The sequence below is a fragment of the Pollicipes pollicipes genome, unplaced genomic scaffold (genome assembly GCF_011947565.3).
Source record: "Pollicipes pollicipes isolate AB1234 unplaced genomic scaffold, Ppol_2.1 Scaffold_6686;HRSCAF=7923_pilon_pilon_pilon, whole genome shotgun sequence".
In the NCBI taxonomy this organism is placed as follows: domain Eukaryota; kingdom Metazoa; phylum Arthropoda; class Thecostraca; order Pollicipedomorpha; family Pollicipedidae; genus Pollicipes; species Pollicipes pollicipes.
Genome location: NW_023596921.1, coordinates 4355078 through 4371902, shown reverse-complemented (window position 1 = coordinate 4371902; position 16825 = coordinate 4355078). Strand labels below are relative to the sequence as shown.

Sequence of the window (16825 nt, the reverse complement as noted above, 5' to 3'; positions counted from 1 at the left end):
GAACCAAGCTGAATTCAATTCTCATGTCTTCACCAGCACACGGTTCACGTGTTTTGGGAATTAGCTCCGGTGCGCACCAGTGGGTGTAGCGATCTGATTGTCGGAGCTCAGTGCTGGAATTGCCCGCTTGATTTCCGAAGTATGCTGTGCCCAGATCCAATACCGCTGTGGCAATATTGCCGCCTGCCGCTTCGAAGTTCACGACCGGTTCCTCCTGCAGTTGCTAAGTCATGACTTCGTCGAAGCTGAAGTAGAGCAGCGGCGTGCCCCAGCAGAGGACGGGAGGTGATAGCAGCTTGTTCCAATGAGTCATGGGGCCATAGCACGTGGTCTTCGCCGTGCTGTCATATCCGGCGATGGTACAGACTTGAATAAGTTGTTGTTTATTACGAGCTGGCTTTTTATGCATTATTTTATTTATATTATTATATTACCACATCGGCATAAGTTGAGATCTTCCAGCAAAATACAGCATAGTCTGTCATACTCTGATCCTTGTCAGGGTTCATCTCGGTAGCGAATGTCGCGTCTCCCGGCCTCGCCGTTTCAGTCCTTCAGCCTCGAAGAAGCGCGGGCACACCCGGTGGCGAAGAGCCAGTCGGGAGGTAAGTACGAAGGGCAGAGGGCCAGCCGGGCGGTAGGCACGCACAGCAGAGGGCCACCCGGAAGGTAGGTACGCACCGTAGAGGGCCAGCCTGGCGGAACGTACGCACAGCAGAGGGCCAGCCGGGCGGTAGGTATGCACAGCAGAGGGCCAGCCGGGAGGTAGGTACGCACAGCAGAGGGCCAGTCGGGAGGTAGGTACGCACAGTAGAGGGCCAGCCGGGAGGTAGGTACGCACAGTAGAGGGCCAGCCGGGCGGAACGTACGCACAGCAGAGGGCCAGCCGGGCGGTAGGTATGCACAGCAGAGGGCCGGTCGGGTGGTAGGTACGCACAGCAGAGGGCCAGCCGGGTGGTAGGTACGCACAGCAGAGGGCCAGCCGAGTGGTAGGTACCCACAGCAGAGGGCCAGCCGGGAGGTAGGTACCCACAGCAGAGGGCCGGTCGGGTGGTAGGTACGCACAGCAGAGGGCCAGCCGGATAGTAGGTACGCACAGCAGAGACCCAGCCTGGCGGTAGGTACCCACAGCAGAGGGCCAGTCGGGTGGTAGGTACCCACAGCAGAGGGCCAGCCGGGCGGTAGGTCCGCGCGCAGTTGAGGGCTCCGATGACCTCTCCACCCTCGGGGTGAGTGCGATGAGGATGGACCCGATCGTTCAGCTGAAAGTGGTGCACCAATGAGCCACTGAAACGACGGCGGGCCAGGTAACAAAGTCACACACAGACGTCGTTGTTCATTAGGCGGCAGTGCGTCAGTCCACTGCAGCTGAAAGCCTGCCGGATGGCAACATCTTTTTACGTTGGCAAGCGGATATGCGCCTTTTTAGCATAAACTCTCGGCAGAGTATATCCGTGTTCGGGAAAGGTAGCTTTCCTGCGCGCAAAGAAGCCATCGCACAGGTGGGGCCACAATTCACGTGAGTTACTCATAATGTCGCCAACGTCTCTTTTAATTCGAACATATTGTGAATATAGTGCGATGAATGGTAGTCAAACATAATTTTAGGGAATGACAACCAACCATGCACCCTAAACTTTATCGCGCGTGAAAATACGCACTCAGCATGAACAATCAAGCCTAAGGTCTTTGTAAAATGCTGAAAGATGCTCTGCCTATATATATATATATATATATATATATATATATATATATATATAAACACCCGTTATTTCTACCAGTAGTGAAAACTTAATTGTATGTAACTATTTTCTGTTTATTGGTGTAGTCATTTATCCCGCCATGGTGTGCCTCACAGCATCTGAAAGTAGCAGTGCATTCAAACAAGGCTCAACAACTAGCCTCCCTGAACGCCTCCCTCGCGGAGAGTTTAATCGAGAAAAAACGCACCGACTAGGAAATGTATTCTGGGTTTGGTGCTCAAGCATCAGAAACACCGATCGGCGCTCTTCCTAGAGGCGACAGACCATTCCCTCGGTAAAGGGACAACACCAATGTGGTGAACGTATCCGTGGAGTTCATCCCAAAGACTCCTGTCTATGTGCTCACAGGCTCAGAATGTCTAAAACGATATAGTGCGCCGCGTTGGGAAGGAAGGCGTAAACCTTCACGCATTCAAACAACGTGTTCAGAAAACCTCTATGGGAGGATGACAGGGTGGTGGGGTTACAAATGTGTCACTGCATTGAGCAACAAAGTTGACCCGAACAGCGAGTGAATCAGCGACTCCTGGCTCTCAGACGAGGCTCATTTGTGTCTCGGCGACGCGACAGACAAAACGGCTAGCGATGGAGCAGAAGCCACCTAATGACCACGCAGTAAAGCAGAAGCCCCAAGCAAGAGGTGCACGGCGTTGGTGCTTGTATCCTCGCGAGGCATCATCGGGGCTTTTTGGTTGGTGGGCGGCGATGGAAAAGCAATGACCGTGCCCTGTGTTTCATTTATATTTTGTAAAGGATAGTGCAGTAAGTTATGCATTTGTACATACTCCCTCTCTTTGGATTGAATTTTTGAAGAACGGCGGCTCTCATTTACGGTGACAGTCTTCAGTACGGGATAGTTGGCGACGACCCTGCATCACAGGCGGCTTTGTGGCTTTGAACAGTACGGAGGTCTCGCAGCGAACAGGGACAAAAGTAAACGTGGTTGATGGTCTTAGTTAGCTGAACTTATCACCGTCAACAACAGAGACAAATTACGTAAAAGCTACTGGACTCAAGGACGACCAGGGCCTGCATGATTTTTGAACAGGTCACACTTGAGGCCTCCGCACGGTACGAGGCTTGCTGACAGCAGACGAGCGCCCACCGCAGCTGTGGCTCGAGCTTCTCGATCAGTCCGCCGTCGACGTCGTCTTAGCGGGGCGCAGGGGCCGGTGGAAGGAGGGCAGGAGCAGCTGGCGGTCCGGGTCCAGCTTCATTATCAAACATTATCAAGTTTTTTGTTGTGACTGGGGGATAGCGTTGCGTGCGGCCTCGCGAGTGATGGTGAGAAGCGCTCCCTGGCGAGGATAGCGACTTTTATGTAAGCGCCAATGTCAACGGAAACCGCCAAATGTTGCCAAATAAACAGTTAGCATCTAACTAGTTACGCGATTAGCAAAACAGAAACAAAAAACAAGCACGATGGTCTCATTGTTCAGTGGCTCTCCACTCCGCAACAACTTTAACTGCAACTTTGCAACTTTAAGTCCATGCCAATTCAAAAATGAATTAGACGTATTCAGAACTGGTTGTTACTCTGGAACATGCTTTCACGTCTAACAGGCAATGTGGCATGGACAGATTTTGCATACTGATTGTTCTGCAACCGGTCCCATCCGGTTCGCCAAGTCCAGGGTGTAATTTTTCCGCGGTTAGCTTGTTCGAAAATCTTTGAATACAGTCCTATCTTATCCGTCGAGACATATATTTTCTCAACATTATTTGAATTAACGCACTTTCACACTTCAGTCGGACCAAAACCAAATTCCAAAAATGCCATAAAACACATTTAAGTTCACATATTTTTTGAAATACCATTCACAGCATCCATCTGGTTCTAAAATCAGTTCCCGGTTTTAGTCGTGCACCTAATTATGCATACTCAAATGGATAGTTCTGGATTGACGCACACCCCTGACGCATACATACTTCTACTTCCAATATCATACGCCGACTTACGTCGTTTTATTCTGGTTTTATCTATAATATTGTGACAGGTCTCGCAATGACCTGATTTATGCTTTTTTGAACCAAAGCAGTTTATCCAAACCTAAAAGAGTTGCAGTTCGCGCTGATAGGCTACATATCAGTGCTGTGCTTGTCGTCTAAACGTCGCGAAGAAGCAAGAGCGTGGCGCAAATGAACCCTGTGCGTTGTTAAAAAAGCGAAGCAAGTTTAGGAAAGAGGTTTGTGGCCACATGGCAGCTACATACCTGTACAATTAGTGTGACACTGATGGCAAACGACTATTCAACAATTTAACGGAAACGGTGGATTATTTTTGAACGCCAAAACAACATTAGTGGCTAATTTCGAATTTGTAGAACGCTAAGTTGGCGTCTTCTGCCGCAAGCAAGCCAAGCAGACAAAGTTATCATCAGATGCGCTATGCGTATGAGTGTTAACTCATTTTGGGATGCATTTAGCACCTATTCCCGGCTACACCTTTGTGTGGCAAAAAATGCGACGCATTTCTGCCTAAATAGGGACAGTTGAAAAAGGGAACAAGAAGAAGAAAACCGTTTATGGCTCACGTGTACGCGATGTGCATGGCTTATACGGCACGGACAAACCCAAGTGCATGGCAGCTGGCTGACCGGCGTTCGGAAGGCCCTGTCCCCTGTTAGGGGCAAGAGGAGTGATCCCTCGCAAGGCCAGATCCGAGGGAGCCGACGCAGATGGGTGGGCACGCCTTCAAGAGGGTAGCAAGTGGACGTGCTCCGTCGTGAGGCTTGATGTTCTGAAAGTTAGCACTGTTTGAGCGTGGCTTTGCCCAAGGATGAGCTCCTGACTTCGCCCTTGGCCAGCCAACACGTGTGGAGAAACGTCGACCAGCCCAAGTGGGGCTGCTCACTGCATGGCCGAACAAAATAAATGTCCACCGACCTGGAAAGCTTGTGGGCCGGATGAATAAAAAAAAGCATCCTAAGACATATGCTTCTGTCGTTAAAGCTAAAAGTTTAGGCGCTTGATGTATCCGCGCAGTATTTCGCTTCACTGGCTGATATAGTGCATTCTATCCAATAGCAGGCTAGCTCATGCTGATCACATCCGAAATAAGCTACTCACTCCAGGGCGTTGCGCCACAGCTTTCACATGCCCATGCGGGTCAGACTATTGGTGTCAGGCGTCAGCGCTATGTCCGTAACCTGTTAAATGCTCGGTTTAAATATCACAAGCGTTTTGTTCACTGAGACTGTTTCAAGGCTGCCACGTTATGGCTGGGGTACGGATGGTGCGTTGCATGTCGTCACAGCCACAGTATCGAGTCAAGAGTGATAATTTTGCACGTGAGGGAAGTGCCTGGGTCAAGGACGACCCCGGGACAATCGGTGCAACTTAAGATCGCCATCAATGTATGGTTCTGCTCTAAAAATCGCACCTAGCCAGGGGTGCATTGTCCGATTCAGATGAGCAGCCCCCCCCCCCCCCCCCCCCCCCGACTTGGGCTCCAGCCCATCCCCCGCATCTTTGAGAAAAGAGTGGGACAGATACGCAGAGAAACCTGCTTGTGGGCGCATTTTCGGGGCGGGTTTGGTTATTTTCTCCACTTTGCTCCTAACAGATTTCGTGGAGCTATACACTCGTGCATGTAGCGTACTGAACTGAGGAAGCACAAAGTGGGAGCATGTGCCATGAGCAGTAAGGCGATGTCTTCGCTTCCAGAATTATTTGAGCGGTATTGAGGCGAATGTTTACAGCGGTATTCACAGCCTTCAGTTACTGCATTGTCGGAGAGATGTCGACGTCTCTTCCGTGGGACACTGGTGCTCTGTGTCCCAGCATGTCGGCCGCAGGCTCGGTGGCAGTCGCCGTCTCTTCCGTGGGACACTGGTGCTCTGTGTCCCAGCATGTCGGCCGCAGGCTCGGTGGCAGTCGCCGTCTCTTCCGTGCGACACTGGAGCTCTGTGTCCCGGCATGTCGGCCGCAGGCTCGGTGGCAGTCGCCGTCTCTTCCGTGCGACACTGGTGCTCTCTGTCCCGGCATGTCGGCCGCAGGCTCGGTGGCAGTCGCCGTCTCTTCCGTGCGACACTGGAGCTCTGTGTCCCGGCATGTCGGCCGCAGGCTCGGTGGCAGTCGCCGTCTCTTCCGTGCGACACTGGAGCTCTGTGTCCCGGCATGTCGGCCGCAGGCTCGGTGGCAGTCGCCGTCTCTTCCGTGCGACACTGGAGCTCTGTGTCCCGGCATGTCGGCCGCAGGCTCGGTGGCAGTCGTCGTCTCTTCCGTGGGACACTGGTGCTCTCTGTCCCGGCATGTCGGCCGCAGGCTCGGTGGCAGTCGCCATCTCTTCCGTGGGACACTGGTGCTCTGTGTCCCAGCATGTCAGCCGCAGGCTCGGTGGCAGTCGCCGTCTCCTCCGTGGGACACTGGTGCTCTCTGTCCCGGCATGTCGGCCGCAGGCTCGGTGGCAGTCGCCGTCTCTTCCGTGGGACACTGGTGCTCTGTGTCCCAGCATGTCAGCCGCAGGCTCGGTGGCAGTCGCCGTCTCTTCCGTGGGACACTGGTGCTCTCTGTCCCGGCATGTCGGCCGCAGGCTCGGTGGCAGTCGCCGTCTCTTCCGTGGGACACTGGTGCTCTGTGTCCCAGCATGTCAGCCGCAGGCTCGGTGGCAGTCGCCGTCTCTTCCGTGGGACACTGGTGCTCTCTGTCCCGGCATGTCGGCCGCAGGCTCGGTGGCAGTCGCCGTCTCTTCCGTGGGACACTGGTGCTCTGTGTCCCAGCATGTCAGCCGCAGGCTCGGTGGCAGTCGCCGTCTCTTCCGTGGGACACTGGTGCTCTCTGTCCCGGCATGTCGGCCGCAGGCTCGGTGGCAGCCGCCGTCTCTTCCGTGCGACACTGGAGCTCTGTGTCCCAGCATGTCAGCCGCAGGCTCGGTGGCAGTCGTCGTCTCTTCCGTGCGACACTGGTGCTCTGTGTCCCAGCATGTCAGCCGCAGGCTCGGTGGCAGTCGTCGTCTCTTCCGTGGGACACTGGTGCTCTGTGTCCCGGCATGTCAGCCGCAGGCTCGGTGGCAGTCGCCGTCTCTTCCGTGCGACACTGGTGCTCTGTGTCCCGGCATGTCGGCCGCAGGCTCGGTGGCAGTCGCCGTCTCTTCCGTGGGACACTGGTGCTCTGTGTCCCGGCATGTCAGCCGCAGGCTCGGTGGCAGTCGTCGTCTCTTCCGTGGGACACTGGTGCTCTGTGTCCCGGCATGTCAGCCGCAGGCTCGGTGGCAGTCGTCGTCTCTTCCGTGCGACACTGGAGCTCTGTGTCCCAGCATGTCAGCCGCAGGCTCGGTGGCAGTCGCCACCGGCTGTTCCATTTAGATACGGCCGCGTTGCCGCCGCACGCCGACGCGCGGCTGCTGCAGCCGGCTCGATTCGCTCCGCGGTCGCCGCTCCTGGCGTGGCGCGCAGCGTTGGGCATGGATTACGGCCCCCCCACGACCCGTCAGCCGGGCGGGTCGTCACCCCTCCGACGGCGAGCCGCGCGCCAGGCGCAGGAACCGAGCTGTGGGAGCCGGAGCCGCCGGGGGGTAGGGGGGGGGGGGGGGCGCCCCGCCCAGCCCGTCTCCTCCGTCGCCGGCCGTGCGTGGCCCGCTATTGTTCCGAGGGTCTCTCCCGGCGAATACTGCCTGGGGCGATCTCCGTGTCTGACCCGAGCATGTCCTCGGCGGCGGCTCAGATTGAGCCGCGGACGGCTACGTGGGGCCGGCTGGTGGGTGGCTGGCGGCGGACGGCTGCGTGGCGCCGGCTGGTGGGCGGCTGGCGGCGGACGGCTGTGTGGCGCCGGCTGGTGGGCGGCTGGCGGTGGACGGCTGTGTGGCGCCGGCTGGTGGGCGGCTGGCGGCGGACGGCTGTATGGCGCCGGCTGGTGGGCGGCTGGCGGCGGACGGCTGTGTGGCGCCAGCTGGTGGGCGGCTGCGGCGGACGGCTGTGTGACGCCGGCTGGTTTGGTGGCTGGCGGCGGACGGCTGTGTGGCGCCGGCTGGTGCGTGGCTGGCAGCGGACGGCTGTGCGGCGCCGGCTGGTGGGTGGCTGGCGGCGGACAGGCTGTGTGGCGCCGGCTGGTGCGTGGCTGGCGGCGGACGGCTGTGTGGCGCCGGCTGGTGGGTGGGTGGCGGACGGTGGCTCATCGAACCACATGGCTCGCATGGCAGGGCCACGGTGGCTCGGCCGAGCCACTTGCGCTGCTGCGCCGGGACTCACTGACGCCTTGTCGACCATCTCCCTCAGCATCATGACACGGTGGCAGTCCTCCTCACCGGTCTGGTTTGTGTCGATGCCTTTTATCGTTCTGGATCGTTATCAAAGCAGAGCCGGCACCACGTTCCCGACAAAATATTCCGGTCGTGTCTGTGGCAAGCGAGTGAGTCATTTACAATTTATTTGACGATAAATTTTAAATTCGTTTTCGTTTGAGCCCGCGGTATTTTAAGCGGACGTCTACGAGACTTACTGAACTGAATCAGAAAATTGGAGATCAACTTAAGACAGCTTCTAAATCAGACAACGTGACAAAAGACAATTTAGATGACAATGGGCGAAACAAGCGGCAACCGACGAGCTCCTTCTTACCTTCATCAACCTGACCGTGAACTTTTTAAACCATGCGCAAAATCCATGCGCGCGATTAAAGCCTGAACTTTACGTAGTAGTGGGCTTCGTGTCGCACTGCACCAGACGTAGACACAAGTGGCATAGCGGTTTGCCGCAGTGCATCGGACAGAGTGTATGTGTCCCTTATCAAAGTGAGTTGCGTCATTTCATGTGTATGGCTCTTGTAACCGCTACAATCACAAGAGTCGTGATTTGTGGCGTCTTTTGTGGCAGGCAGACTTTGCACAGGCGGCTATAAATCTTGAGTTCACACCCTTGCAAGGGGTACCCATTTTTACCTTTATCGGCGTCATATCGTGCAATTTTTCATAATCTGATGACTTGCACTATTGCAATGTGACTGCAATGATTTATTGTGATGCAGGGACTTGAACTGTTGTCTGCTGCCAAGCAACCAAAGAAAACGTGCAAGTGGCTGGGGTGAAAGGATGAAAAAGCAAGCTGCGGAGAATGCCGCCACGCTCATGATGCCAACTGTTGTTGAGGTTACGATGGCATGCTATTTCCTATTGGAAAAGCAAACTGGTCGTTTTTTGCATTTTGCAGTGATAGTAATCTCCACTAGCAGATCTAATTCATCGTCATGATCCTGTCAATACATGCAACCCTATATTTTCGACATGGTCAGACTCAGCAGCGTATCGTTACAGCCGGGAGGGCCTATTGATGCTTGGCGGCATCGGGCCGCACCAATGTACCGCGATCTGGCCGCTGTTGCCGCGGGCGGGGCGGCCGGCTGGAGTGCGGTCAGGTGGATTGACTCCGCTCGACGACAGAGGCCCGGGCCCATGGGGACTCTCCCAATCGCTCCCAATCCCAATCTCCCAATCGCTCGAAGCCGGCCAGTCACACGCATGTGGTCCGTATCAGCTGCCCGGCCTGGCGTTAAGCACTGTCTCCTGTAACTACGTGCGCGGCCCAGCCGTGTCTGGAACGTAGGCCTCCTGCCGCGGGCCAGCGAGGTTGAACACACCTGCGTCGCGCAGTCGGTGGCCGCGGCCCGGCCCGTACCCGACCCGCGCCAGGTCAAAGAGCCGTCCGTAGTCCAGCTTTCTTTTCTCAGACAGCAGCTAGCTCTGCATCCTACCCTCGGACACCATCCATGCACTGCTGTCCTTCGCGACCGCGGTGTACTCCAGCCGTGAAGACACGCCGCGCAGCTGCGGCGGACAGGTCCGGCCAGCCGGTGTCGCTGGGCGGTACCCGGACGAGCCCAGCGGTGATTGGCCCGCCTGCTCACGTGACCGTCGTAGTCATTGCGGCCGAGTTTAGCGGTCTCTTTCCGCCCACCCCTCAGCCCACCAGCGTGAATACCCTGACATGCAAAACCCGCCGGGTGGTCACCTTTAGCTTCCCGTCCGCCAGGGGTGCCCTACCCTTTGTGGAAGGGTGCAGCGGTGCGGTGTGACTAGCTTGCATCCAGGCACAGGTGATTTCAAGCGAGACGGCGTATTATCATCTCCATTGTGCGCCAAGAGCGCGCAATCTGTGCAGAGTGATTTTGGGCTGCTGCAATGCGTATGATTACCACTCATTGACCCCTCTGAACAATTTTTTCAGACGGGTCAATGTCTTGAACGAGCAGAATATTCTGAGTCAAAAGTATCTTTCTGAACCCAGCAAATGACGACCGAGGATATGTTATCACTTTTTTGCGTTCTGTTACGCCGTAAGACTAAGGACTAAAACGCTGCCTTGGTCGAGATTTACCAGAAACCAGTTTCAATAAAGGAAATAGACATACAATTTCGACGTGGGAAGTAAGTTTCTAAGTTTTGACATCGAGTTTGCTTGCATAAAGTAAGAAACAGCTGTACTAATACAACTCTACTATTTATTGGGAAATTTTGAATCACGAGGTTACTCCGCATCATCAAGCATTATCGGGTTTCATATACGCAGCTGTAAATAAATGAGGTAGCTTTTGCCCATTGTTGCGCATGGTGCCATGCGGCTAGTATTTTGGCCTTATTTTACCTTGGACTATTGATTTAGGTGACCAAAATCCTAACCATGCTCACAAAAACGGCATTCGACTCACGGTCATTAATTTCACACGTTCCGGCATTAGTTCTGTTTTCTGCCCAACTCGTGGCACATAATTTGGTTAACAACGGTAGGACATTACGTAGCGAGGCTGCACCCAAAATAATTCGTTATATCAAGACATTGTACCGTTCTATCCAGTTCATGCTTTCCTATTTGTTAAACATGGAATGTTTTCCGGTCACGTACAACCGTGAGCTATAGGGCAGTATCTGTCGGCACGAAGCAGGAATGTTCATGACATTTGTCTATGGATACTTCTTCACGGAAATATCTATTGCCCAGGCACGATCTTTTCAACGGCATCGCTTGATAACAGGCCATAATTGGATTCCAGTGTTACTGGCACGTCACGTTGACGTGCGTGATCAGGTCGACCTGTAGAGTAGTTCCGGGTCTAGCTCGTTATCGATTTCCTGTAATTAGACCTGGGGCTTTGTTTGTATTACAACAGGCATCGTAAATGTACCGCACTGCTTCCAAAAAGTGTTTTCTTATGCAATATATATGAATACGAATGTAGCAGCTCTAAATTGTCCCCCTTCAAACTATCCAAAGAGATCAACTAACAAAGTAATGGCCAAAACACTACTCCAGAAGCAGCTCTGAGAAGGAAGTTGGTGAAGAGATGGAGGCCACGAGAGAAAGGTGGACATAGGGACGGGTGGAGAGTAATACAGGCAATGAGAGTGGTGCGGAGAGAGAAGTGTGAAGAGGGAGAAGAGGAGCGAGAGAATATGCCGGCGGTAGTTACCCAGAGGGCGAGGGCGGGGATGCTCACATGCTCCACACTGTGAGGAGGCCGTCCGGCGCCGCTCTCGGCCTGGCGCCGCGCCTCTCTCGCCGTCTCCGTCTCCTCGTCAGCCGAGCGGCGCGCGCGCCAGCGAGATTGCGCTCGTGATTGCGTGCCGGGTGGCTATCGCATGCATCACGCACGACCATCGGCACGCTAAGGCCCTGCCGGCGCCGCTATCTGGCGGCGCTCCGCAGCCGGGACCGCCTCAGAAGTGTCCAGACCCGGCCAGCCAGCCGGCGTTCCCCGCTGACGAGCTCGGGGACACGGAGGAAATGGCCGCCGTCCGGGAGCGGGACGTGACGTCAGACCCACGTGCAGACCCGGGCGCACATCGGCGCGACCTTCAGAAAGAGCTGGTCACAAAAAAAGTCAGAAAGTCGGAGAAATCATGTGAAAGAAGTCAGCGAAGATTATGGTGATAATGCCACTCTGTGCTATCGTTAAACTTTTTGCTGAATATGTTTGGCTACAAAGATGGTGTTTGGAGGCGCAGATACCTCGTCGATATGAATTCGTAGACTCAGTGTTTTTATCACGTGATTAACAGAGCAATAGAGCCTTGGGTTTTGCACACTTTTGTGACATTGTCCGAGTATTGCTTCGAAATGGATCGAGTTGCTTCGGTGATCATGCAGGCATGTAACAAGAGATGTGACGGAATATAGTGCCCACCACCAGAATCTCGAATGCTGTCTCACGGGTTGCAAAACTAAATGCCACTGTAAATAAACGTTTGGTGGTGCACATTGTCGAACCAATCATCTTCCAGCTTTTCATAAACGGCCTGTCCTCCCCCTTCTTCCATATGCGACTCCTTTGTTATGCCGATAACACGTATATCCGTTTGCTACCTGAATCCCCTTGCCGAGGAGTGCATTCGTCACTGCAAATTTGGACACGAGCAGCGCTAAAATGCATTCAGTTAGAGCTGGCTTTAGCGTCACAAGCTCCAAATTACTCGCAGGAAGGCATTCGGTTCGCACTCCGCTTAGTCAGGCCCACACGGCTCACTCCGTTCTTCCGCGAAAGTTCTGGGTGTAGTCGTGGTTCGTAAAAGTAAACCTATCCTTTTATCTCTCTGCGGATGCCGTCACCACCCCACCCCAGTATCGTTAGCTTTCCGTCCAGGCCCACGGCCTTCTCCATCTCATCTCCTTTGTGTCGGTCTGGGAACGAGCGCCCTTTGTCGGCTGTCTCGGATACTGAGGCGCATGAATTTCGCCGCCCGATTATCGAATATCGACATCGATATATATATATATATATATATATATATATATATATATCGATCCCGACAGGAGTGGGGGGAGGGGAGGGGAAGTAAACACATCACACCAGCCATTGTTTTGCTTGGGTGATGTAGGCCAGATGAAATGGTGCACCGTGTAACCGCCTGGAAGTTCAAAGAGCTATCACTGGACATGACTGCTCAGCTCCCGTCAAGCTTCCTTTGTAGGACGCTCGCAAGTGTAGGAAAAAGCTAGGGTGATCGCTGCTGAAGAAGTGGAACTTGAGGGGTGCCCTATCTCAGACGCGCAGCATAATTTTCGTATCGTGCTGCAGCTTCTTGGAATAGGCTGCCGGCCGCCAACAGCCGTCTGTGGTTCTTTCGAACCGTGAGTTAGCGGCAGCTATGACAATTGGATATCCCAGGTCGGAATAACCTGAGGGTATGAATGCCGTACCGGGCGTCAAGAGACTTGTCGGATTGTTTTGCGTCATCATCTTCATTTGGTTCAGAGTATCCACCAGCTGGACGGATCTTGGTGATTTTCACCTTGATCCGTAAGACATTCCCCAGAAAGTTCGTGAAAGACAAGACTGTAGATGCGCAGAAGTGTATCCCAGGCAACACGGAGACCGCGATGTCATTTCGTAGTAATAGGACAATGCATAATATGCCAGTTTCATAAATGGAACCACTTCTTTACTGCGCAGAGCTTTCACGGACCCTGAAAACATTTCCTGCGCTCCAAAAGGTATTCAATGCTGTCAAAGAGCTCGTGCTCAGGCTGTCCATTCGAACATTGAAAACTCTGCTGAGCTTTCAGATACTCTCGACCGATTTAGCAACGCGCTGGCGTTGCACGTGCTTATAACGATGCGAGTGACCTAAGCTTAGTTTAGGTCAGCGAAATGCAATTGGATATTTTATGTCGGTTTTTAACACAGGTTAACTGATATAAGCCGATGGTCGTTACAGTGGCAGTTGTGATCGGCTTCTTCGTGTGCTTCGCCCCGCACCATGCCCAGCGGCTGCTCTACATTTACGGCAAAGATCTTCCCAACTACCGCGAGATCAACGAGTACATGTACTACATCACCGGCTGCTTCTACTACTTCTCCGCAACTATCAACCCGATTCTGTACAACGTCATGTCGGCCAAGTACCGGCAGGCGTTCAAGGTCAGTGTTCCTGGCTGCACGTGTCGTTTAATGCGTCAGCGGCGGTTACCGGTGCCGTAGACTATCGAATGATGATCTAACGGGTGCATTTGGCAGCTGATGACAGTTGAAATCCCACTCGTCTAGTGCGTTGTGTAAAGCACTGTGCATGGATCATTACCGTAGGTTAATGGTCTTGACAAGTAATCCATTTGTCAGCTGATAACTGTTGAAATCCCAATCAACTAATGCACCGTCTAAAACGCCGTGCATAGATCATTGCCATAGGTCGATGGTTTCAACGGGTAATCCGTTTGGCATCTGATAACGATTGAAATCCCACTTGTATAAAGCACCGTGCGAAACACCGTGCATGCCTAAGGCGGGGGCAATTCCATAAAGCCATTGCACGAGAGGCAAAACTCGTGGGGAAATCGCCACACCCTACAGTCCGCGCCGTACCCGCCGCCGCCCACAGTCCGCGCCGTACCCGCCGCCGCATATAGTCCGCGCCGTACCCGCCGCCGCCCACAGTCCGCGCCGTACCCGCCGCCGCCCGCAGTCCGCGCCGTACCCGCCGTCGCCCACAGTCCGCGCCGTACCCGCCGCCGCCCACAGTCCGCGCCGTACCCGCCGCCGCCCACAGTCCGCGCCGTACCCGCCGTCGCCCACAGTCTGCGCCGTACCCGCCGCCGCCCACAGTCCGCGCCGTACCCGCCGCCGCCCACAGTCCGCGCCGTACCCGCCGCCGCCCGCAGTCCGCGCCGTACCCGCCGCCGCATACAGTCCGCGCCGTACCCGCCGCCGCCCACAGCCCGCGCCGCACCCGTCGCCGCCCAGCCGCCTCGGTCCGAAGCAGCGCGGCTCCCACCGTCGAACGCGAGACAAAGTCCTCTGTCCACTACATTTATGATGGTGTTTACGCGACGAGCGCCGTTTATAAAGACAACGATCTATGAGGCTGTTTCTGGGCGCGAGCGTCGTGCCGGGAATTTAGCAGTTCCGGGCCGCACGTAAGAAACATCTGATGCGCCGGTCGTATCGCCGAGTGCCCCGTTTCGTTCGAGAGCTCATAGTCACCCGGAAAAACACATTCTGAGGGAGAGAGAGAGAGAGAGAGAGAGAGAGAGAGAGAGAGAGCGAGAGGATAGAGATAGAGAGAGCGAGAGTAGAGAGAGAGACAGAGAATAAAGAAAGAGACAAAGAGATGGAGTACAGAGAAGATATAGACGAAAGAGAGACGAGACGAGAAGAGAGAGCGAACGGAGGGAGAGAGAGAGACGTAGTGTTTTATGAAGAAATGAGCATTGGACAACGGTTACCACACTGCACGCTCCGGATAGTACCACGTCGGGTCGACGGGTTGTCGGGTGCGGTGCTGATTCCTTCTCTTGGGGGAACGGGTGAGAAGAAGGGCCTCCAGCACTGGTCGGGTGCGGCAAGTGACCACGCCGGCCCGTTCTTTGTTCCAGGAAACCCTTTGCGGGAAGCGTCGACCTGCGTCCCGCTACAGCGTGAACCACACGCTGCACCACCCGTGCGTGCAGCACCAACTGAACTCGTCCACCAAGGACACCACGGGCACCACGGGCACCACGGGCTCTGCGCGGCGCGAGCCGAACAGGTCGCCGATCGGCACGCCGCTGCTGGCGAAGAGCGCCGACGGCCCGGCGACCAACGGCCGCCTGCACCCGCTGCTGGGCACGGCGGCGCCGCGTGCCAACGGCGACACGTCCGAGACGAGGGTGTGAGCCCGTGCGCCGGACAGCGGAGACGCGGGAGCGGCGCGGTCGAAGTGCCGCGCGGCCGGGTCACACGCGGTCGAGGGCGCGGAGTCGACTCGGGCCCAGAGCAGGCGTATGGGGACGGAGTAAGATGCTGTGCTTTGTTTACAAAGAGACACCATTAAGCGGGCCGTGTGTCTCCACTCTGGCTGGGACATGCGATGGAGGAAGTGGGATGTGGATCCCGCGTCCCTGCATTACGTGGAAATATCCCCGCGGCAGTGTGGCAGGACTACGTCTCAGACAGTGGATATTGATGACCCCGGTATACTCCTCAACGAGGGGACCCAGGTCAACAACCAGGGAGAAAACTGGCATGGAACTGCTCGTCAATCCAGCGACAGGGCGAAGGATGACGTCGGCCACCGATGCCTGAACTGGGGAGGATTCGGTCGCTGCTCCCACGCACACCTAAGGCGTGAAGCAGCGCGCTTCAGAGACGCGGTGGAGCCACGATTCTTCATGTTTAATGTGGACTCTCCGCGTGTCTGCGAGCCAGGCATGGCTCTGATATCCTATCATAGTCGCACTGGAGTGGCGTGAGGCGAGCCGCGAGCGCAGTGGATCAAAACAGGCGCGTGCGTAACACGGGTGGCTGTTCCAGTGTGGGGGGCGAGCGCTCTGAGGCTGCTCGTTGACGTGACGTGACGTTGACGTGACGTGGAACGGAAGTGTTGCACCGTGGATGGTAACGACACCCCGCCTCTGACATCGGGATGAGGGGAGGATGCCGGCGCCAGCGGCGGGGGTGTCGTGGACCTCGCTCGAGGGCTCGCGGCCAGCCCGCGCGTCTCGCATCAGCATGCTTGGCACCCCAGGGTATAGAATGTTGAGCGCGTGGGGTGAACTTCGGGCACAATGCAGCCATGAGTGTATCGTGTAGGGTGGATGACTGCTTAGATGTGATAGATCTTAGATCTTAATCCATCCAAGGCCCATTAGGCGTTCTTCAAATTATTTCGACGATTCGGAAGTGCGTACATTTTCGCTCTCTGTGCGCATTTTTGCTCTTCTCAACATACGGCTGATGACAAGCATTTGTGAAGGCTTGCACCGGTTTCCAATAATATACGTGTAGTTAGTGGTTTATGCCACGTGTTTTTGACTGCGGCTTGACATTCAATGTTGTTTCTGTGCATCAAGCGATCAGGCATCTTGAAGTCGTTGACATTGCCCGTCCTGTAAAGTAATGCCTGGTTCCGTTGTCTGGATACCGAATCATTCCCATCCGTCTCTCCTCCCTGAGAAAATAGGAAGTTCAGGATTTAAGTCACGTGGGTTGTAAAGAGGACGCATGTATGAAATAAAGTGAGGTCGAAAAATGCGACCAAACACGTTGGCAATGCGCAAACAAATATCATGGTCACGTATGAAATTTTTGGTTTATTGAAAAGTGATAAACCCAGTTTGTTCTATACTTTAAAATGAACCCAAAAAGCATGTGTGTGTGGA

General features: G+C 54.9%; 1 protein-coding gene across 1 annotated transcript in view; it reads left to right on the top strand.

Annotated features, from left to right (window-relative positions):
- The window catches only part of LOC119107076 (neuropeptides capa receptor), a 93268-nt gene extending 76806 nt beyond the window's left edge, over positions 1-16462 (top strand). Inside the window, exons 6-7 of the mRNA XM_037230435.1 lie at positions 13408-13610; positions 15062-16462. Of these exons, the coding sequence (XP_037086330.1) occupies positions 13408-13610; positions 15062-15340 (482 nt within the window). The 3' untranslated portion in view covers positions 15341-16462. The remainder of the gene's footprint in view (positions 1-13407; positions 13611-15061) is intronic.
- Positions 16463-16825: the final 363 nt, after the last annotated feature.